Here is a 24,233-nt window from a genome sequence, read left to right on the forward strand (position 1 = left end):
ACCAATGATAAATCATGTAAGATGGCATGTCCCCATGCAAAAACTGACAATTTTGTTTTAATGAGCAGAGTGCGAGCTATTAATTGAAGCTGCTTGATCAATGCTTCTGCTAAACCATTTTGAGTATAGACATGAGGAACAGGGTGTTCAAGATCAATGCCCAATATCATGCAGTAATCTTCAAAGGTTTGAGACATAAATTCACCAGTGTTATCAAGTCGAATTGACTTAACGGGGTAATCTGGGAACTATGCTCACAACTTGATTATCTGAGTAAGAAGTCTCGCAAAAGCAATATTTCGTGTAGATAAGAGACAAACATGTGACCATCAGGTAGATACATCAACCAAAACCATAAAATATCGAAATGGTCCACAAGATGGTTGCATAAGTCCTCAAATATTCCCTTGAATTCTTTGCAAAAATGATGGGGATTCAGCATCAACCTTTAGTTGTGATGGTCTAATTACCAACTTCCCTTGAGAATAAGCTTTGCAAGGGTTATCATTTGAGATAGCAATGTCTCTGCTCAATAATGGATGTCCATTAGAGTTGGTAATGATTATATGCATCATGGTGGATCCTGGATGACCCAAACGGTCATACTAAAGCATGTAATCTTGTGAATCAATGAACTTCTGGTTCATGACAACATATGATTCAATTGTCCTTATGTATGTATAATACAATCCACTCGACAAACCACGCAACTTCTCCAATATACGATTCTGGGTATCATTGAAGGTAATGCATATATACTCCACATTTTCTGTACTTTTCGTTTCAATGTGGTATCCATTTAAACGTATGTCTTTGAAACTCAACAAATTTCGAGTAGATCGAGTAACATACAATGCATTCTATATGACAATATTGTTCCATTGGGTAACATAATATAGGCTTTCCTTGGGCCTTCAATTACATTCGATTGACCTGATATTATTGTTGCCCTTACTCTTGTAAGCATCGGGCTTGAGAAATACTTTTGATCATGAAGTATTGTATGTGTGGTTATATTGTCTACAAGACAAATATCTCCGCGATTTCTCATGTTTTGTTCAACTACCAAGAGCACAGATATCAGTTGGTTGTATTCAGTGAAGCCTCGTGCTCTATACTACTGCTGTAGGAGCACGTTAGAGGCACGAAATGTGCTGAAAGTCTTTTCCAACATATCTTCCTTAGTAATGGTATCCCCATATAGCTTCATCTGAGAGGTGATTCTGAACAACGCAGAATTGTACTCAGCCACTGACTTGAAATCCTGGATCCTTAGGTGAGTCCATTTATAACGAGCCATTGGAAGAATCACTGTTGTCTGGTGATTGTATCTGTTTCTCAATGCCTTCCAGAGAGCTAACGGATCTTCAACCGTTAAGTACTCGCTCTTTAGTCCCTCATCAAGATGGTGATGAATAAAGATCATGACCTTCGCCCGATCTTGAGAGGATGAGATGTTTTCTTCCCTAATGGTATCTCTAAGATTCTTTGCTTCCAGATGAATCTTGGTATTCAGTACCCAGGTAAGGTAATTATTCCCAGTAATGTCCAGGGCAGAAAAATCAAGCTTTGCCAAGTTCGCCATTTTCTTTTCTTTCTAAAAGAAAAGTGAGATGCGTAAGAACTTGCAATAATATGTATTCCTAGGGGAATATAGTGTTAGAACTTCTGGTTCTTACAAATTTTCATTTTGATCTTCATGCCAAAATTGATAAGCACTCGAAACTTCAGGCTTGAGATTTTCATGATTAATGAGAAGGGCGATTGTACCGCACCATTATTATCGAAACAAATATAGGATGGACGATTATTCCGCACCACTTAAACAACAGGAAAATTTTAATATGCAGAGCAGTTTGAATATGTAGGGTAGGGTAAGTGATGATATCGCACCACCTAAAATTGCGATAAAATTATGCAGAGCAAGATATAATCGATTTGAATATGCAGGGCAATGTGGACGATTATACCGCACTACCTAAAATTTGCAGTAAAATTAAATCTGCATCTCAAGATGCACGATTGTACCGCACCATCTTTGATCACAGTGAAAATTAAATTTGCAGTTCAAGATGGACGATTGTACCACACCATCTTTGATTACAGTAAAATTAACATAAACAAACACTGGGTTAGAAACCAAGAACTGCACCAAACGACAAATCAAAGATATAAGTAACTGTTAAATTTAGAACAAGAAGCAGGCATGGTGCTAGCAGTTCATCGTGATGGTGCATCACGCAGATGAAGCAGAAGAAGAAGAAAAACAGGAAAAACCTTAAAGGAAGCTTTTTTTTTTTCTTTCAGTGAAAGGAGATGTGAACTATTTAAGGTTAGAGAGTCGTGCTGATAACGTGTTATAAATAGGTAAAAGTTAGAGAAATAACCTTTCCAAGAACATGAGCGAAGTATGTGCAAAATATCACACTATAACTTTAGCAGCTATAACACAAAAAGGATGACAAATAAAGAGAGGGAGGGATACTGATATTATTTCTCTTGTTTTCTTTTGCTGTGCATTTGCTAACAGACAAAGTGCTCTATTTATAAAGAGACTCCCGTAACTACAACTATCCACAAAACAATGATGATACTTTCGAAAGTATCAAACACTATTCCTAAGTCTTTGTTCTTTTTAAGTGGGCATTCATGCATCTATCAACCCATCAATTACAACATTGGTCGGTATAAATCTTTTTTCTCATAACAATATATTATCAAATGAAAACATTAGAGTAATGATAAATTCATTTTTTATAAGTTACTTTCATGATGAAGTTGAATTTATGACATAACATACTGAAAGGAGAAGTTAGCAGCCGGTTCACACTGCGCACTTCCACTTTTATTTTATTATTTTCTTTTCTACTATACAATTATTAAACGTGAAACATGGAACATCCATGATGTAAAACATTGTATCTAGATTGATACTCAAATATCAATCACATTAATCCTAAGTCCTCCAATTTGTTTGACTTGGGTCCAATTAAGATGGCTAGTACCTTTTTTTCTCCTTTCTTTTGTCATCATCTTAAGTGTCTCATGCTTGATGGTTAGGTTTAATTTCGATTTTGTTCGATTCGATTCAACTATATTAAAAAGTCGACACTTAAAAAACCATGATTTATGGATTTTAGAAAGAAAAAAAAAATTCATTAAATCTAAGTCTTCAGTGCATCATATGATCAAAGTTTAACATTGTCCATTTGTCTTGTTCTTATTTTATTTTTCTGGTCAAGCTGTCTTGTTCTCGTTGAATTTGCCTAATAGATGCATTTTTAAATTGACGCAATACTTTAAATAAAATTTTAAGATATTTCCTAAAAATTCCCAAAAAATTTGTTATAATACGATCCAACAAAAAAGATTCTTAGTGGGGGATTATGTAATCGATTCAATTATGGAATCGTGAATAATCATCGATTCAGTTGGTACATAATAATCTATACTTTTTTCTTCTTGATGGATTATCATAGTGAATAAAGTTTATTTTTCAACTCACTGTTCTGAGCTCAAACTCTGTCATCTCTAGATTTATACCGCCTATAATAAAGAGATACTTTGTGCCCCATGTACAAAGTTCATGTTTATGATTAAAACTATACATATTATAAATCACTATTCTGCAAAAGATATCTTGAGAAGGAGTTCATCCTCAATCCTTGAGGTGCCAAGTCTTTTCCTAATAAAAATAAAAAGGAAAAAGGGACTCCACATTTCGTGTTTGGCAAAGTGATCCTTGGCTTTCAAAGGTTTTGATGTTATGGAAAAATTGCATTAAGTTATGAGTGAGTGTGATATCAATATATTCAAGTCGTATAAAAGTTACACTCTTAATATGAATTGGAAAATTTGAGTTTGACATCAATATTATATTCATAAGTTAAATATATTAAACTGATGAGTGCAATACTAATGTATTGAACTCACATTAGTGTAGTACTGATGTTATTGGTATCAAATTCCTATATATAACACTAGTCTCAGTCTCTAGGTTTTGCTTTTTGCCGAAAACACAAGAAAATTATTATTAGCACCCCAAAATAGGGAAGCGCAGAACGACTATTTTGAAGCACTAATAACAACTCCCAAAAACAATAGCAGAGAAAGTATTGTAAAGTAGCAATTGATAATTAAGCAAACCATCAGTATTTATGTAAATTACAAAGCTGGGCAAAAAGGAAGAGAAGAAAGTGTTTTTTTAGGGTTTTCTTGGTCAATCATACAAACCATCTTGCTCCCAAATATCGACGAGAAAATCGATCATTTCCTGTTTTTTTAATTTAAGAAATAGTCAGAATGACAATGTTGCGGTAGAGTAGCAGTAAAGGAAACAAGTGTGGAGCCATGTCAACTTACAGGAAGAGGGATCGGCTGGCGAAAAGGCTTGTTGGTACTGAGTAAGCTCTCGTAAGTGGCGTTCCAACTACAAAACACAGTAACCGATCATCAGAGAAAAATTTGATAATTCAACCACAAGGAACAAATAATTGCGTAGGGGAAAACTGCATTACAATCCAAGGTGCAAACAAGAGAGAAGTTAAAATCAAGTGAAGTTGAGTAAGTGGTGAAGTTGGTAAATCAGGGCACATATTTCTACATGCTTTGAAGTGTCGGCTTACACTTTTGAAGTGTTAAGGTTGACCAGTTCGGAGATGATTTAATGAAATATCAGCGAGAGGTGCAGGGAAAATTCACCTTATTCTAGGTTCTCGAAGTTGTGTCTGGCGTTGAGGCTGTTTATTTGCAAGCCACAGATTCCTTGTCTGGTTCCAGAGTAAAAGACCTGAATCCATTTAAATTTTCAATGTTAAAAATTGAGTTTGACAGAACAATTCGATTTAGAGGCACGGTAAAACAATAAAACGATTCCAGACAATAGTAAAGCTACATAGTTGCAGAAAAGCACTGCAAAACCTTTGATTCATTGCTTACACTTTGCTGGTCTAAAATATTACAGATTTGATAATATGGCAACATCAACACCAGGCTAAACTTCTATTTTTCGCAAAGAAAGCACTAAAATCAATCAAAGCAATGATGACAAAAAATAAAATAAAATGGTTATGTGGATCAAGCTTTCGTAAATATCCACCGTTGTCTTCTCTTTTGTTGTTGAAGATAAAAGAAAATGTGCATGGATATCAGTCAACATGGTGTGTGCCCACAAAAAGTACAATGAAGAGAAAGAGACAGAGAGAGAACTTGCCATGATTTACAAATTCAGGTGTACTGCTTGTGCTGCCAGAAGTACCGTGGGAATCAAGGGGGTTTGAAGTGCTAATTGATGAGATGCTTTTCTGAAACTGGATTCCATTGTTCTCCATTTCAACTGTGCTAGTGCTCCAGAAATCCTCTGATATGCTATTTTTTCTCACTGATTGACCTTGAATTCTCAGTCCGTTTGATGGCTCGTCGACAGGAATAAGTAGTCGGGGTTGGCTACAGCATCCAAGACAGCCTCTGCTCTGTTACAAATTAGGTTGACCGTTGAAGTAACCACAAAAAATGATTATTGCTACAACTATCAACTTGAGTGGCGATACAAAAATTTTAAGACAAACCAGTAACAAATAAAGAAAATTGAAAATTAATATAAACACGGGCTTATATAATCAGCATACAAAAATTCTTTGGGATCTCTCTAAGTCCCCACACCCCAGAAACAAATACAATAAGGAAATGATAAAAACGCAAATGCATACATTTCCCCATGATTTAGAACTGTACAATCTTCAAGTTAATGAAACTTCCACCTATAATCAAATCAGCTTTCTTTTTCGAGTAAACTAGACAGAACCTTACAAGAACAGATGATGCAAGCTCCTAAACATGCATTCTCACAAAAAAGGTTTGAATTGCTGTCAAAGTTAAATCATAGTCTGCATAAGAAAAGAAATAAATGCAGGTGGAAAATAATGAGGCAATGTCCCATAAGAAACATTCAACAATAATGGAAATACACTGCCATGCATGAATTAAGCCCTGTCATTATCCATAGGCGAAAATATCAACGCAATGATACCGAATTCAACCATTGCAACAAATAAAGCCTATGAGTTAAACTCACACATGAGAAAATAACTTAGCCACTCAAACTCACGCCACCAGATCCAAGTTCAACAAACACCACACTTCACAGACAGTACTGACAACCCAATTATGAAAAACTCTTATAACAAGAACAAGGCACTATCATTCCCCGGAGTAGAAATTCATTACAAATAAATTATGTATGAAAAAGAACGAAATTGCTTCCCTTACTCTGAAAAGAGCCTTGCATTTCCTATGGATTTTCTCCATAAATACAACCACAAAAGCTCGAAAGCAAGCACTGGAAAACACAAAAAATGAACAGCACGATTTCTTCTCAAAGCATCTCGCTGTCTGAGACCAAAAACAACACCTAGAATACATATTTCCTACAGAACTCCATGCGAAGGGAAACCGAAGAATATAACTACCAAATGCCCAAGGCTTGAAGCAAAGAATGCCAAATAAAAAGCTAAATTCACTCTCAAAATCACTTAAGGAACAAGTAAACCAAAGTACCAAGATTCTAAAACAAAGTTAAAGGAACAAGCTTGAGCTACAGAAGAAACATGAAGCCCTTGTTTAGTCATCCAGAAAGCATGGGGAAAAACAAATTAAAAACACCAAATTTCCACTTTTAAATCTTCTTTTTTTCCTGTGATGTCAACATCCCAAAAAGAGCAAAATCAATTTTACTACACCGACGAGTTGCATATCCAATTTCAGCTTAGATTTCAATTTCTAGAGTCTCAATACTTGGAAAGACAAAATCTCATGACATGTGGAGTCTCACTTTTTTAATTCTTCCCTTTGTTTCTCACAACGATCCAAGTTTTCAAATTTTTCTTCATTTCCCTTAATTTTCTCAGGAAACAAAAAGAACCCACAACTTTTAAGAAAAAAATTAACTTAAAGAAAAAGAAACTCACCCCATGCATGTGAAAATGGCAGAGCCCCAAGAGTGAAGATATCTACAAGTGGCCAAGCTCAAACTTGTCCACCAAAACCCTAAATCCATGAAGGAGAAAGACAAACCTCACGATCCTGCATAATCCCATACAATTACAGCTGTTTTTTCGGAGCAATTTAATCTGAATTAATCCACAATTTAATTTAGCAAAATTCATATGCAATCACTAAGATTCATGTTTCTGATTGATTCCCAGGGAAAAAAAATACATTAAAATAAAAAAAAGGAATATGATTCCGATCACTTTGTTTTTTTTAAAAAAAAAAAAAACAGAATTTTAATTCTGCACTTTTTAATTTAATTTAATAATAATGAACCTGAAGGATGGCATGGTTGGATTTGAAATTGGGTATAGGTCAGGTTCTTCTCTCCTTCATGAAACAGATGGCCCTCTGGTTGGCTTCTGATTCAACCAAAGGGGCACACTTTTTTTGTTCTTCAACTCCTTCCCCCCTTCTCTCCTCTTTCCTTCTTGCTGTTTTATTTTCTCAACACCTTTTTTGTGTGTTTTGTGATTATTAGTTTATTTATTGGGAGGTGGGAGGCAAAACCAACGGGTACAACCACTTTTTGCTGTGTAAATTTGGAGAGATTATTTTGTTGAATCATGTAAAAATGGAACGTTGAAAATTTGATAAAATAAAATACAATATATAATGAAAATTTGATATTACCTAACTATTGTTTTTGGTTTGCTTGTCAAGAAAACTTATTTGCTTTTTTGGGTTGTTTTGTTACATTTCCTTCTTGTGGGTTATAACCATTTGTATGAAATTTTAAGAAGGTGTTGGTGTTGGAGGGGTCCATTCTAGTGTGACGGAATCCATCAATCATGTTATCATCATTCAATTAGCATCAATCATGTTATCATCATTCAATTAGCATCATTTTAAATCATTTTCTTGTTGAGGTACATGGTTAGATAACTTTTGTTAATTGTAATTGAATTTGGGTAAAAAGAACTCAATTATTTAATTGCCACCTCTCTCCCCATTTGTTTGTGGGTCCCCGGTAGAAAATGTATAATTATTATTTTTATGGTTACCCAAAATAAATACACACATATATACATGTATAAGTAATGTTAGGTTGACTAAATTTGTAAATAATATGTCTAATAAGAAATAAGCATGTTAATCAACACTTAAGTAATAATTCAATCAGCAACTTTCATGTAATTTAGTTTACAAAATTTTATCTACACATTTAGTCTTCCTAACATTCTGAGATTTGATTTGATTTGATTTGGATGAATCAGAATATTGACTTTATGGATTGAAGTGGATGAGGTGAAAAAAAGGGTACCAACTAATCTACAATTCTGTATATAACACGAAAAAACTCTTTTTGTATGTATCAGTTTTAAAACTGTTAGGTGATAGCAAACAGCTACTGCCGTAATGTCTTTTTTGGTGAGGTCATATGGAGAAATTCTAAGGTATGACCGGGACAACACGCCATCCCTCGTTAATGTGTTCCTGCAACCGCAATCAAGAATTTCTCCCTCATGAGCATACACCATGTACTCTGTTGCCTAATAAAAGGATCGCTTTTATGGCTGATTGTCCCCTGCATTTGCATTATTGGCTACGAAGAACTGAAAAATTAATGGACGCTTTGGACTTTGTTAAGAGACGAAATGCAGTATGATAGTTGATGGACATTAAACTTTTATTTGGATAATATCTGCATATGTTTATGTACACATTAGGAACTAATATTGTGAGTGATTGTAGCTAGGTTTTACATTCAAATTATTCGACCACAAACTAGACTTTCTGAGTAAACACAACAACTAGGCGGTGAGGATTGGATGAATGTACTTGGATTTGGTGCTGAAAACTCTAGCCTTTGTATTGGGGAAATATTCAAAGCCCGGCAGTGTTGTTAGAGCTCTATTCTTGCTTACCTTAATGGGGTAGTGGAGAAGATGACCTGGAAGGTCTTGATAACAAGTGTCGCTCGAGTAAAATTCCCAGTTCTTTTCGGCAATCTGGTTTACACGTCGAATGCATTCCAAAGATTCTAGATGCCAGAAGGAGTTGTCATCCACTTTGAGGTGATCATACTATAGTGCTAGTCTGAAAGCATAAATCTGGCCCTTGGCTGGGATTGTGGAAGCTAAATGGTTAAGTTGGAATGCTCCTATAGCAATCTCAGAGTCCCTTGCCCCATCCATTGACCTTTGATTTATGTGTTGTAGATCCAATGATTATGTATTCATCACCAACTGAAAGAAAGAAAAAAAAACATGTTAGAGAATATTCGTCAAATTGCACTCGAACATGGCTAATAGTCTGGTATAGTATATCTAACATGTTATGTTATTAGACTGTGAATTAGGACTGCACATTCTGACATGCTAGTACTAATGTTAACTTTAAATTTATGAGTCTGTTTACCTATCATCATTTTTTAATGCATGTAAAATCATGAAACGTCGGGCCTGTTGACTTCTTTTGTAATCGGTGTCTGGCTCTGGAGTCTCAAGAGGTTTATATTCATCATCCATCTCCATCTTCAGGTTGCCAAGGCAGAAGAATTGAGATAATCCTTAGGGTTTACATTTGAGGCCTTTCTTTGAAGGGCCTCAGAGATGTCAGTGTACATCATCTCCACTGTCCTCCTTTGCCAATCCAATATAGCTCGAACAGAAGCACTCTCAGGTATACCTTCTGGCCACTTTGGGACAACAATGTAGACGATGAATCTCTTTCCCACTTCGATTTTGCTAAAATCTTCACCGAAAGCTCCTTCATTATAAGAACATTGATATCCTTATCTCTAATGTCTCCCAAATAAGCTGCCAAGGAAATACTGATTCTCAATGTAAATGAAGTTTGTGGCTCGCCGGATAACATATATATACACGTTCTAAATGCTTCGGTTGATGATGTTATTCTTCCCACTCACAAGTCCCATTTTTGTTGCTTCAAGAGGCTTTTCAGGAAAGCAAAATCAATTTGAACAGTTGAACGTTCCATGATTTGTTGTCATTCGAAAACATATTTTGTAAAGGCTGAACCGTGATTTCTTCAAGTTTTCCTAGTGGAATTAAGAACATTTCTCCAACCTATTTTTTACACCTCTGTTTAAAGTTGTACAAGATATCTCGAGCAACCGGACCTTCCAATTTGCAATGAATATCATGCCATGGCTCCCTTGGACCGCTTTTCCTAATTAAAGAGCCTGGAAAGTTGGGCTGGTGGAAATCATTCTGGTGGATTGTGCCTAGTGTTGCAAACAAGGGATTTTTTTAGTATCATATCTTCCATCAAAAAGATCAATGCCTGTGATAAAGCTCACAATCCTCCTTTGTGATCCTCCGCCGGATATCTCATTGTCCACCACAACTGTTTTCTGATGGTGAGTAAACATTGTGACAATCTCATTTTTCCCTTCATCAGGGTTTCGAGGGCATAAGAAGCAACGCACTTTCGTGTTTCGAAAATATTCTTCTGTTTCTTAATCATGAGTTGTCATCAAACCATCCTTCTTTATATCCTCAACAGAAGTCCTGTCATCCCAAACAAGCAACAAAACCAAAACACCCTCATTAGCCTTCCTCTTAAGAAGCTGCCCTAGTGTAATGTCATCTTTTCGCCTTCTCGGGTCCCTTATCAACGTTATTTCAGTGTACACAGACCAGCCAGTTATGTAAATAAATTGCCTTACATTAGTGATTGCATCAAAGATGTCCTCCCAACATCTCTAGGGCTCATATAATCCTCATAGGGGCATAGGAATATGAGGATTAAATTCGTCTGCGACATCTGAATCTTGGTACAGGGTAACCCTACAACCCTGCCTTTGATTCAAAAATGTTCGAGGAACACCTTCATACTTAGGGTTTCTAATCCCAAGGGAGTCAGGGACCATTGAAAATCTTCTGCAACACCAGAAAACTATAATTTGACATGAATTTTAGAATTACCGTGGATTGGATTGTAACCTTCATCTAAAATTTCAACCCATCTGTCCACCCCAAAACCCTTGATTATCTCCTCAACAAGTATATAGACTCTTCCAATTAGGGTTGCCCCAATGAGATCATCATCTTTGACAGTGAATATAATGTGTGAGATGTGGGCACAGTAGATGTGAAATTTCCCCCCATTGCGGATTGTTTGGATCATTTATCATTTGCGTCCGCCCGGGCCTCGCCTTGTCTAGATCAACTGTTGCATGGAGTTTACTTCCAACTATCTGAAAAATGTGTAAGGCAAGTATCAGAAGACAATTATACAGAAAAGTATTAGTTTTGGAGGAAAATTAGCTTGATATAAACATATTTAGCAAATAAAGAGTAATGTACATGCTGATGTCCGCAAAGCACCAACTTCTTGACTTGAGCTGCAAACTTTTTAGATGAATTTGGTGCATCCACAATGTCAAAAGTAAAGGACGAAAAAGTATCAGATAAAAACACTTGAGCTTAAAAGAACTTAACCATTGAAAGATGGTAAAAAGTTTGAAATATCAGACATTATGCGCACATGGTATTCTAGAAAAATGTATGGAAACAAATGTTACAAATCAATAGATTAATCTGCATGGCTGTTTTACTGATCAAAGATGAAATAGAACTTTTTTTTTTTTTTTTTTTTTTTTTTTTTTAACAAATGATATTATCTACACTAGGGGGTTTAGCCTCACAATGGACTAGTAATAATATGGTTCAAATTCACCTTTGACGAGAATTGAACCCAAGACCTCTCACTTACAAGTGAAGAGGAATACGACTAGATTGTAGTACTAAGTGGCTAGACCTTTTTTTTTTTTTTTTTTTTAGCAAGAAGATTTGCGTGTAAGGAAAAAAAACAGTAGAAGAAAGATTTATAGAATGCCAGTCACAGACTCATAGGACATCTCTTCATTTTGCGTAGGATAGAGAGGGTTACAAAATTTTGAAGGAGAAATAAATTTTGACACATTCTTGGAGGCACTAGAATATGGTTGGTACAATTTGGGGAAAATGACTATGATTTAGTCAAGGATCATAAGCTTTTCTCAACAAATATTTAGAAATTGATTTTAACACACTCTTTTCTTAGTTCATACACATCCATCTAGTTTCGTAGTTGTTAGGCTAAACAATTGAAGTAAAATTAACAATCGAGATTAATAAAGGATATGCATAAGATAAAAAAAAGGTGTGTTAAATCATTGTACTCCATGCCACTTAGTACGATTGTCTAGTGGTATTCATCTTCACTTGTAAGTGAGAGGTCTTAGGTTCGAGTCTCACCAAAAGCGAATTTGAACCACATTATTGCTAGACTATTGTGAGGCTAAACCTACCCCCTCCCCCTTAATATAGATAATATCATTTGTTAAAAAAAAAAAAAAAAATTCACTGTACTCTATTTCATAATATCATACAATAGAAATTTGCCTTGATATGAAAATTCTTTACAATTGTATAGGGGTTATTTATTGCAACATTAGCATGGAGAGAAATTGAATGGAAAGATTTTCCAAGTAAACCTATTTAAGGAATACTCTCGTAAGACCAATTCAATTTAAGAACAATTTAATTTAATGATCAGAAGACTATGTTTTAAGTCTTTCCTTAAAGATCATTTTACATTCTAACTCGGAAATTATTTGACCATTTGATTAAATGATCGTCTTATTATTATTTTTTTAGATGTTTGTGTTTTTCTTTGTCGCAGTTAGATGTCTTAATAGTTCAAATCTATTTTCGTAAGAATGATCTAACAATTCATCTTAAAAATGACCTATAAATGACGACTTAGAAAATAAAAAGTTGGGTTATCAAAATATAATTGTGACAACCCGTCCCTAATTTTACGATTTTATAAATTTTAAAAGAGTGATTTGACGAAAATGCCCTAGAGGTGAGATTGTTGAATTTCGTTGACCAGAGAATAGTGAGATATACAAAATATTCTTTTAGCGTATTTGCATAGTACGCGACGATACAAATGCGTGGCCATAAGTGGAATCGAATTTGGAGCTACGACGGAGATTTTACAGATTTACGAATGTGAAGGGCGATTTGATAATTTCATGTTTAGAGATATTTTGTGACTTATTTTGTGAGCCACGTGGGGCCCACACCTCACTCTTGCCTTGTTCCATGTCCTCTCTCTCCATAAATTTTGGTCCCTCTCTCTTTCAGACTCTCATTTTTTTAAACTCTTGGACCACACTCTTGTTGCCACCTCACTCCCTCTTACTAAGTTTATTATTTTAAAACTCTTTCTCCTTCTCTCTCTCGGACTTCTCCCATCCTCTGTGAAGCATAGCACCACCACCACTATCACCGACTCCGGCGAGCATCACAACCCAGATTACCACCTCACACTGCTCCATTTTCTCTCGAACACTCATCCGCCTTTTCATCTCTCTCAACTCTAAATCTATCTTAGTTCTCTCTCTCTTCTCCTATCGGTGAAACCCAGAAACCGGGCCATCATCATCGTTGTTTTGATGAGCTTGAACCACAAAACAACGCACTACATTCTCTCCCTTGGATTTCTCATTCTCTGGACTCCATGCACACTGTACAGAAACTCAACGGGGAACGCCACCATGTTTTCCGGCGAGTTCACAAACTTCCAACGAGAGTAAGCTTTGAGGACACCTAAAAATTCTTGGTTCATGTTTTAGTATATGTTTCTAGCTTTCTTAAGGGTTTTGATGTGGGTTTTGGTACAAAACCATTGTGAGGAAGACACCCCAGATTCCGGCAAATCCGGCAACTTTTGAGATTTTTTTGGCCAACTTCGGCCACGGCCGAGCAACCCAATGGTATATTTTGATTCCTTGTTCCTTGGGCTTCAATTTGATATATTGGGTTGCTAGTTTTAATTGAGATTTGAAGTTAAACGAAGTCGGGGAATTTTCCCAGCTAAATTTTCCAATTTCCAGCTTTTTCCTTCGTTGTGTTCGGCTGACCCACAAGCCTAACAAGTCAACCCAACCTGAGAAAAAGAAAGAAAAAAAAAAGAAGAAACCAGATCCGCAACCTGGATCTGGATCCAAACCCGGGATCCGGCCCGGCCGAATTCTAATGTGGATTAGAAATATTCCTGGAATATTCCTTATATTGACTTTGTAAACACGAAAAATTCCTGAAACAAGAAACAAGAATACCGTGTACAAAATATATTTTTGTGTTTAATGATTTTGGGGTTACAATCTCTTTGTAATTTGATCCTCTGATTCTATCTTCGTAGGGTGTAGGTTTGTGGATGAGCTGTTGATCCAAAAGGCCGTCGGGGCTTGATCTAAGGATGAACAGTTGATGAATGGATCTTCAAGAGGCGTTGGGCTTGATCTTGAAGAACGGGTGTATGAGTTTGTTGGGGTTGTTGATCCAAAGGGCCGTTGGGGCTTGATCTTAGGATGAACGATGAACACTTTCTTCAAGGGCCGTCGGGGCTTGATCTTGAATAATGGTTGTGTGGATTTGTTCAAGGGCTTTTGGGCTTGATCTTGAATGAACGGATGATGAACGGATCTTCAAGGCTTTTGGGCTTAATCTTGAAGAACGATTGGATGTGTGAATTTGTTGAGGTTGTTGGTCCAAAGGGCCGTTGGGGCTTGATCTTAGGATGAACGGATGATGAATGATGAACACTTTCTTCAAGGGCCGTCGGGGCTTGATCTTGAATAATGGTTGTGTGGATTTCTTCAAGGGGCCGTTGGGGCTTGACCTTGAAGGAGGATTTGACGAAGAACGAAGAGTGTTTTCTTGATCCTTCGGGATTTGCTTGAGAGCTTTAGAGTTTCAAGGCTTCAAGGTTTTGGTGTGATGTCAATTCCCTTCTTTCTTTTCTTCCTTCTTCCCTCTTCCTTCTTCCTTCAAATGAATGCCTTGGCTTCCTATTTATAGAATTCCAAAACTTGATTTTTGGATTTAAATAATCAGATGAAATAAATCATTTCTGCCAGGTATTGACACGTGTCCTATTTGATGACTTTTCCAATTTATTTCGATTTTTCGTTGAGTCACACGCTACATGTAAAATTTATGTGACACGTGAGTGTTGAAATTTTAATTATTAGTCAACATTCATTTCACCGAAATTTTGATGTCTACAGACTTTTTCAAAATTTTTTCAAAAACCCTTCTAAACTAATTTTGATGTCCCGAGTCCATTTTTGATATCCATTTAGTGAAATTCCAAATTTTTACCGTAGTTGACTGCCAGAGCATCTCGGTTGACTTTTTAGGGTTGACCGTTGACTCTTTCGTTGACATTTTACAAAATTTACCCAGGACACCTCTTAGCGTAATTCGACACTCTGACTCCGAATCAACACTCCTTTTCCCCAAATTTAGTGTTTTAGTTGAGTTTTACTAACGAGCCCTAATATTATGCTTAGGTGCGATTACTATCGAAGACTCTGGCTTCTTTAGTCCGAACGGCTGTGAACTTGCAACTATCTGTGAGTGGGTCTTTTCTTATATATATATATATATATATATATATATATATATATATATGTTAGTGTCCATTTATCTATTTGATAAAGAATTTTCTACGTTACACTTAGATTAGGGTAACGTATATAAAATTATCGTATTGACAGAATTCATGCAATTATACTACATCCCACGGGATGCACATGTATACATATTAGTATGGATGCTTTAATAGTATTTACAATTATGAATAGCATTGCATTGATTAGAATTATCGATTCACTATAGCATGATCATATTTACGTTATCTGCTCATCATGTGTTGCAATGGTGTTAGTACTTACTTTGGATCCATTGTAGGTGCCAGTTCTATCCTAGATTGCTATAAGCAATTAGGATTTGTATGTGATGCGTATAGCGCCAGTCTTCATGTGATTGTAGTACTAGAGCAGAAATCATTACTACACCCATTCTCGTTCATGTCAAAATACCTCTGCATGAACTCGTGTGTCAGCATATGTTGATGAGCACTCGATGTGCTATGTTTATTTCTGTGAGATATTGTGATTACTGGAAGTTATATGGCTATTTACGAATTTTGTGACATATTGAATTCTTGAGTTATTGCAGGCTACGGTAAGTATTTTCATACTACACGTAGTATGTATATTTTGGAAACTATATTTGTTTTATGGCGAGTGGTTATAATGTTTTCAAAAAGGTTTTTATAAAGCTTTATTTCTAGGCCCACTCACCCTTGTTTTTCGCCCCTCCAAGTTTTAGTAGCTAAGTTTTCGTGTTGACGACAATTCTTGGCAAATCTTGGTATAGGTGGTTATCTTCGATGATATAATTCTCATCCTACTTTACTGTACTTTACTTATGCTTTGACATCACGTGTGAAATGGATTCATTCCCGCTCACCAACGCACTCTTATACTTAGGCACCTCTAGGTTTAAACTTACTCACATTTTCCACATCACTACACTTTATGGCTTCGTCACCCTTATGGTGTCGGCCATCATAGCTCGATTCGAAACCCAAGTGGGCATTTCGGGTAAGTTTGGGCAGTATTGCGTCATCACACACTTGATGTAAGCATACTTGGTTCTTGAACCAAAGTGTTGAATATTGCCACCTCATCGAATACGAAAAACGTGTTAGCTTTTCTTAAGTTATGGGTTACTTAGACGACTTATTGACATGTTAGAACAACATTTTGGCAATCGCCTATAGACTTTAACAAATAACCTCCCTGCCAAGGAAAATCCTAATTTGGAAACGAGTTGTGGCCCTGAAGCAAGGCTATTGTGTCGGTAATTGTGTGCCACCGAATACTTTACTCACCAATTCCACTACTATTATCTTGTCATCTTTACCAACCCTTTCAAGTTAGGAAACCAAGAATAGTTTTGATTCCTTGGCAGCATCCGTTAGTATACCATCTATTAGAATTCCTATGAAGTTTAAGATTCCAGAAATGTCTTGAGCGACAACGTGGTGCTAAAGTGGTTGCACTTGACGTTGTACTCATCATTTCGACGAGCATAGGCACAGGTGTACGAGTTGTTATACCTACGGTTAGTAGAAATCCTCGAAGTAGTAAGTATTTTCCCTAGAATTAATGAAACCACCTCACAAGACAAGTTCCTTACCAAGCATCTAAAACCATCTACCCGAGCGGGCTCTGATATGTAATCAACCTACTGTGGTGCTACTAATTGACGATATTTCTCGATATCTAATAACTGTCAACCTATATTTAGGCGGTATGATTTCTGATACCGGACACAGGTATTAGTATTTGGGAGTGATACCTTTATGCCAGAACGCCGATTCACAGTTTGAGGGTAACGAACAATATCAAAATATCATATGTGCATTAATTAGTGGCGCAACTGATATACTGATTAACAATGACTACCTAGGCCGAGGAAATTTAAATCGTGGAAAATGAGGAACAAGCTTTGTATTAGGATCTTAAATGCACGGTTATGTTAACCATATTACCCATTTAGGTAACCAAAACCTTTTCGACCAGTCACTTTTCCGATCATTTCCACAGACAAACATTAGAATTGCGGCATGAGTTATTTTCCCACTGTAAGAAAAAAATGAGCATTGAGACAATTATGAAGACCTTTTAGTACGTGGTGTATAGGAAGGAAGTAGTATGGTACGTTTTGAGGATGAATATCTCTGGCATCATTTCTCAAAATTTTACCTGGGATATTACCAAATTGTGAAATGAAGCACACCATTGATCAATTTTCTCGTACTACACCAGTTTTCCTTGTGCATTTTTTAATGACTCCTACATCATTGAAAAAACTTAGTTACAAAATCTTACCGATTAGGAATTTATCCGACCAAACACTTTGTCTTAGGGAACCTCAAACCTAGTCAAGAAGAAAAAAGACTAAACCTTAGGATTGTACCTAGATTTTAGCAACTCAATCGGGTGACGATTAAAACCGTTAGTACCTATACTTCAAATTGATGGTCTACCTGACTAACTTTTGTAACACGAGTTTTCTTCCATAGCTTGTCGAATTCGTAATGGTCTTACCAATGACTTTCTCACCTACCCTAGCAACGAGAGCAAAGTTTCTAAACACTGACAGTCAGCTTTATACCAAATTCCTCAAATGTTAACTTTGATTAAATTGGTATTTTTCTTGGGAGATGTGATCTCAATAAACGATATTCTTTTCTCTTTCACAAAAGGTTGTAGTGGAAGAAAGTTGAAATTCTCACAAAGTGTTATGAAATGCAAGATATCCTTGGCCTTGTCGATTTTATTGACAATTTATTAATGACTTTTCAGCTGTAGCATTTTCCTTCCAAGTTGACTGAGGAAAGTTAGTTTAGTTTGGGATGTTGGATATGAATGAAATTTATGACAACCTATGTGTTGTCTCTTCCCGAGCATTATTCTTCATTTTTCGACAACGTCGATAATTTGGAAATCCACAATGACATTTTATTTAGATGATTTGGCTGTGTAGATGCAGTATGACGGAGTATCGCATTTGTTCCCCAGCATTTGGAACCGTACGAAATGAACCATCTTACTCATGACTTAGAGTCAACAATTATCGTCATTACTTAAAAACCGGATGACACTTCTCTGTGGAGAAACCTGTCGAAAATATTTACTAACCTTAGACCTTTCAAATATATCTTCATTTGAAAGGAACTAGATTTTTGACTATGGCAGTAGGAGAACAAAATCAACATCTACGATTGCACTATCGTGTATCACCCCGGTTGTGTAAACGTAATTACTGTTTACCGCAGCAAGAGACATTATTTACCCTTGAATACTTTCAGCCTGTCCTATTTCATTTCAGTTAGAATTCACGAGTTTTGATATGACGTTACTTACAATCATCAAGAAATCGTTTGAGTTGTTATAATCAATTCCTGTATCCAAATGGAGATGGGGAAATATCACCATAAGCTCCATGTATGAGCTATCTTGTACATGTGGAGATTATGATAATGTTTCGGGGATTATCGACTAACTTGACAAGTCAACTCACTTTTCGTTGGTCAAGAGATACTACGTTTAGACCATTTGGTAAAATTCCTCATTCTTGAAATTATCAGATTTTCTGACGTTTCGATCAACATCTACTCTGATTATGATTCCATATTCACCTCTTTGTTTCGGAAGGCATTCCAGTCAACCTTAGGTACGTGTCGACCCTACTGCACTTTGTATTGTCTCTGGGGTAAACATATCATCTAGAAGAATCGCTCGGATGTTGAAATTTTAGTAGCGACCATTAATTCCTGAATCACCCAATACATACCATGTTAAACGAATCTTTACCGTTGGTGATTGAATATTCACGAAGCTACAATTGAAGCGAGATATATGCATTTAACCCAGTTACCTTGTATTCTAAATTTGATGGACTTGTTTTAATCCTCAAATTCTTAAGTGTTCATTTAACCTTTTTCAGCGTAATTTTCTACTAAACTTGAGAGAAATTCGTAATGAGTCTACTCACTGAGATATTGTTAACTACATTGTTTGAGTTTTATGGTGTGCTTGTCACTATTATATCTCACTATGATACGCGTTTCATTTCTAAGTCTTGGGAAGCCTTTTTGAAGGTTATGAGTACTAAGTTTTTGTCCAATACCACCTTTTACCCTCATACTAACAGCCAGTCTTAACGAATTATCCAGACTTTAATGTACATGTTACGTTTGTCTGATCCGTAATTTTAGCATGATTATGATTTACACTTATCTTTGTTAGAGTTGTGTGTAACTGCTGTTACACTTTCGATTTTGAGTATGACACTGTTTAAGACGTGGTATAGAGATTTTATGCACAATACATGATTGACGGAAGAGTATTGCAAATAGGTATTTGAATGATCAAGATTGCGATATAGGAAATTGTGTAATGTTGATGATGTTGCCCGATAGGGTAATACGTGAGTACAATCGAGGCACTAATTGGATTATTTATGCGCATTTCACAATGAGGGGCAAGATGGTAATATTGCACCCTCGAGAATTTCTTACTTGCTTATCAAGACAACAATGAGTTGTTGGTATTACGGGCTGCAGACTGTAATATCGACAACTTATTCGTTGGGTTCGTTAAGCAAGTGGACAGTTATGCCCGTCTATGTTAGTATTTTTATTTAGTTATCTATTGTTGGGCATGACCCAAAGATACTACACTTATTCTCGGAGTACGTGACACTACAAGTGCGTAGGTGAAATTTTTCTACGTTCAGTTTTGATTTCAATACAACTATTTTAAATTCTACGTTATAATATATACGTATTTTGACTATATGTTACTATATATCTATTTTTGACTTTATGGTTTCATAAAGGATTTTATATTTTAGTATTGTATTGAAGGAGGAGGAAAGTTTGAGTTTGGAGGCATGAAAGAGGAATCATTGCAATTTGATCGCGATAGAATGACATTCTCTTTTATGCAACCGCTCTAGCTTGACTTCTTCTTTATGTATTTTGTATCTATCTTTGAGTATTTTATGTATAGCAACTTATTTCAAATTTCGGAATGAATTTTTTTTTTAAGGTGGGTAGATTGTGACAACCTGTCCCTAATTTTACGATTTTATAAATTTTAAAAGAGTGATTTAACGAAAATGCCCTAGAGATGAGATTGTTAACTTTCGTTGACCAGCACATAGTGAGACATACGAAATATTCTTTTAGCGTATTTGCATAATACATGGCGATACAAACACATGGGCATAAGCAGAATCGAATTGGAGCTACAATGGAGATTTTATAGATTTATGAACATGAAGGGCGATTTCGTAATTTCATGTTTAGAGATATTTTGTGACTTGTTTTATGAGCCACGTGGGGCCCACACCCCACTCCTGCCCTATCCCATGTCTTCTCTCTCTAGAAATTTCGATCCCTCTCTCTTTCAAACTCTCATTTTTTTTAACTCTTGGACCACACTCTTGTTGCCACCTCACTCTCTCTTACTAAGTTTATTATTTTAAAACTCTTTCTCCCTTTCTCTCCCGAAGAGCTTTCTCTTTCTTGGACTTCTCCCATCTTCTGTGAAGCATAGCACCACTGCCATTTTCGCTGACTCCGTCGAGCATCACAACCTAGATCACCACCTCACATTACTCCATTTTCTCTCGAACACTCTTCCACCCTCCCATCTCTCTCAACTCTAAATCTATCTTAGTTCTCTCTCTTTTCTCCTATCGATAAAACCTAGAAATCGAGCCATCATCATCGTCGTTTCGATGAGCTTCAACCACAAAACAACGCATTACATTCTCTCCCTCGGATTTCTCATTCTCTAGACTCCGTGCACACTGCACAGAAATGCAACAGGGAATGCGCGCCATGTTTTCCGGCGAGTTCACAAACTTAAATTCTTGGATCATGTTTTTGTATATGTTTTTAGCTTTCTTAAGGGTTTTGATGCGGGTTTTGGTACAAAACCGTTGCGAGGAAGACACCTAATTTCCGGCGGAGATCCGGCAACTTTCAAGCCTTTTTTGGACAACTCCGACCACGACTGAGGAACCCAATAGTATATTTCGATTCCTTGTTCCTTGGGCTTCAATTTTATATATTGGGTTGCTAGTTTTAATTGAGATTTGAAGCTAAACGGAGTCTGGGAAGTTTCTCGGCTAAATTTCCAAATTTCCAGATTTCTCCTTCGTTGGGTCCAGCCAACAAGCTAGCCCAACGGCTCAACTCGACCCGAGAAAAAAAAAAAAAAGCCAAATCCGCGACCCGGTTCGAATCTGGCTCGGCCCAAATCCAATGTGGATGGAATATTTCTTGGAATATTCCTTACATTGACTTTTTCAAAATTTTTTTGGAAACCCTCTTAGGATAATTTCGACGTCTCGAGTCCATTTTTGATATCTATTTAGTGAAATTCGAAAGTTTTAGCATAGTTGACCGTCGGAGTATCTTGGTTGACTTTTTGAGGTTGACCGTTGACTATTTCGTTGACTTTTTACAAAATTTGCCCTGGACACCTCTTAGTGTAATTCGACGCTCTGATTCTGAATCAGCACTTCGTTTTCCCAAATTTAGTGTTTTAGTTGAGTTTTACTAACCGGCCCTAATATTATGTTTTGGTGCGATTACTATCGGAGACTTTGTCTTCTTTAGTCCGAACGGCTGCGACTTCGCAATTATCTGTGAGTGGGTCTTTTCTTTTATATTATATATATATATATATATTTGTTAGTTTCCATTTATATATTTGATAAAGAATTTTTTAAGTTACACTTAGATTAGGGTAACGTATATAAAATTATCGTATTGACGGAACTCATGCAATTATACTATGTCCCACGGGATGCACATGTATGCATATTAGTATGGATGCTTTAATAGTATTTACGATTATGAATAGCATTGCATTGATTAGAATTATCAATTTATCTATTTACTATGGCATGATCATATTTACGTTATCTGCTCATTGTATGCTACACTGGTGTTAGTACTCGCCTGAGCCAAGGCTAGTCTTTCACATGTATGTTCACATCGCACTGTACACTCACTTTTGATTCATTGTAGGTGACAGTCCTGCCCTAGATTGCTATATGCAATTAGGACTCGTATGTGATGTGCATAGCGCCAGTCTTCACATGATTGTAGTACCAGAGCGGAAATCATTACTACACCCAGTCCTGTTCATGTCAGAATACCTCTGCATGAACTCGTATGTTAGCATATGTCGATGAGCACTTGATGTACTATGCTTTTTTTTATGCGAGATATTGTGATTACTGGAAGTTATATGGCTATTTACGAATTTTGTGTCGTATTGAATTCTTGAGTTATTGTAGACTACGGTAAGTATTTTCATATTGTACATAGTATGTATATTTTGGGAACTATACTTGTTTTACAGCGAGGGGTTATAATGTTTTCAAAAAGGTTTTTATAAAACTTTATTTTTAGGCCCACTCACCTTTATTTTTCGCCCCTTCAGGTTTTAGTAGCTGAGCTTTCGTGTCGACGAGGATTCTTGGCAAATCTTGGTATAAGTGGTTACCTTCGATGGTATAATTCTCATTCTACTTTACTACACTTTACTTATGCTCTGACATCATGTGTGAAATGGTTCATTCTTGCTCACTAGTGCACTCTTATACTTTGGCACTTTTAGGTTTAAACTTACTCACATTTTCCACATCACTACACTTTATGGCTTCGTCACCTTTCTGGTGTCGGTTAGCACATCTTAATTCAGAGCCCAAGTGAGCATTCCGGGTCAAGGTGTGTCAATAATACTGTAATGTTTCTCATATAACTTTTATTTGAAGAATTTCTCATTAGAAGAAGACTCCAAATCAAAACTTGAATCATTAGACAAGACTCAATTGAGCCACCATCGCCCTTGTAATCAGATTTTGCATACTATTGTTCTAATTCTAAAGAAGTGCTTTGAAAAGTCATTTGGGTTTTATTGTGCCACTTCATTCTACAACTTTACAACTATATCATACCAACAACAACAAAATTAGTTACAACCATATAATTTATTCATTAGGTTATCACTTTTGGAATTACCCCTTTTACATGATTTTTGAGGGAAAAAATCGAAAAAAGTAGAAAAGAAGACGCAATTTTCCTTGGTCAGTTTATACTTTCTTTTCCCTAAAAGCATGACCACTTTATATGCATTACAACAACATCAACAAAAAGAATTGACAGCCAAATTTAACTAGCACAAATAAATGATGCACAAAATTAAAAGGTTTCAGTTCAATCTTGCTGGAAAAAAAAAAAGGTACATTGAACAATAAGTTGAACCCACATCCATTATCCAGCCTATCAACTTCATCTATCGTTGCATAAAGCATCCCATGAAGGAAACGTGGCATCGTTTTTAACTTCTCACTAAAACCCTTTGAGAATTGTTGGACTGCACAAAATGGAGATAAAGCATATTTATGTATGTATATATATACAAATATGTAAAAGAATACCATATAGCTTCAAGGAGAGTTAAAGCAACATTAAATTTAACAAACTTTTAAGGAATAATATATATATATATATATAAAGAGGCAGGGGAAAGAGAATCTCATTGAGTTTGCATATGAAGGAAGGTATATATCTGCATAAAACTCAACCTAGAATAGGTTCCAACTTTGCTTCAAAGGTGCCTATTGTGAAACTTCCAAGTCATTTGGTGAAGATTATGTAGACCAATGTGCTTTAATTTTATGCACAAACCAAGTCAATGTATTAATTGATTGTGGAAAATGCCAATTTAACACATTATTTTAAGCCTGCTATATTAGTGGTTAATGTCATTTTAAATT

The 24,233-nt window shown here is 36.1% G+C and overlaps 1 protein-coding gene and 1 pseudogene across 8 annotated transcripts; both read right to left on the reverse strand.

Moving 5' to 3' along the window:
• Window positions 1–4,113: 4,113 nt before the first annotated feature.
• On the reverse strand, window positions 4,114–7,531 carry LOC137718483 (uncharacterized). Of its 8 annotated transcripts, none has more exons than XM_068458046.2 (6): window positions 7,324–7,530; window positions 6,966–7,044; window positions 5,213–5,466; window positions 4,702–4,789; window positions 4,363–4,429; window positions 4,114–4,273 (listed from the first exon to the last, which is right to left on the reverse strand). In XM_068458046.2, the coding sequence occupies exons 2-6, from the start codon at window positions 6,968–6,970 to the stop codon at window positions 4,220–4,222; spliced, it is 468 nt and encodes a 155-aa protein (XP_068314147.2). In that variant the 5' UTR covers window positions 6,971–7,044; window positions 7,324–7,530; the 3' UTR covers window positions 4,114–4,219. The 8 variants fall into 8 exon arrangements, with proteins under 8 accessions (XP_068314147.2, XP_068314143.2, XP_068314144.2 ...); XM_068458042.2 differs by having other exon boundaries at window positions 6,966–7,080; XM_068458043.2 differs by having other exon boundaries at window positions 6,966–7,104.
• A 1,270-nt stretch (window positions 7,532–8,801) lies between these two features.
• Window positions 8,802–23,789, reverse strand: LOC137717053 (phospholipase D alpha 1-like; annotated as a pseudogene).
• Window positions 23,790–24,233: the final 444 nt, after the last annotated feature.

This window comes from Pyrus communis, chromosome 8 (assembly GCF_041283825.1).
Source record: "Pyrus communis isolate YQ-2024b chromosome 8, ASM4128382v1, whole genome shotgun sequence".
Taxonomy (NCBI): domain Eukaryota; kingdom Viridiplantae; phylum Streptophyta; class Magnoliopsida; order Rosales; family Rosaceae; genus Pyrus; species Pyrus communis.

Bases quoted from the DNA above. Each gene is read 5' to 3' on its own strand.
- LOC137718483 (XM_068458041.2), bottom strand. From the start codon at position 6,420: ATGTATTCTAGGTGTTGTTTTTGGTCTCAGACAGCGAGATGCTTTGAG. The intron at 4,430-4,701 runs GTGAATTTTCCC...TGTGTTTTGTAG, and splicing joins CTTCGAGAACCTAGAATAAG to TTGGAACGCCACTTACGAGA. The intron at 4,274-4,362 runs GTAAGTTGACAT...TTAAAAAAACAG, and splicing joins GCCAGCCGATCCCTCTTCCT to GAAATGATCGATTTTCTCGT.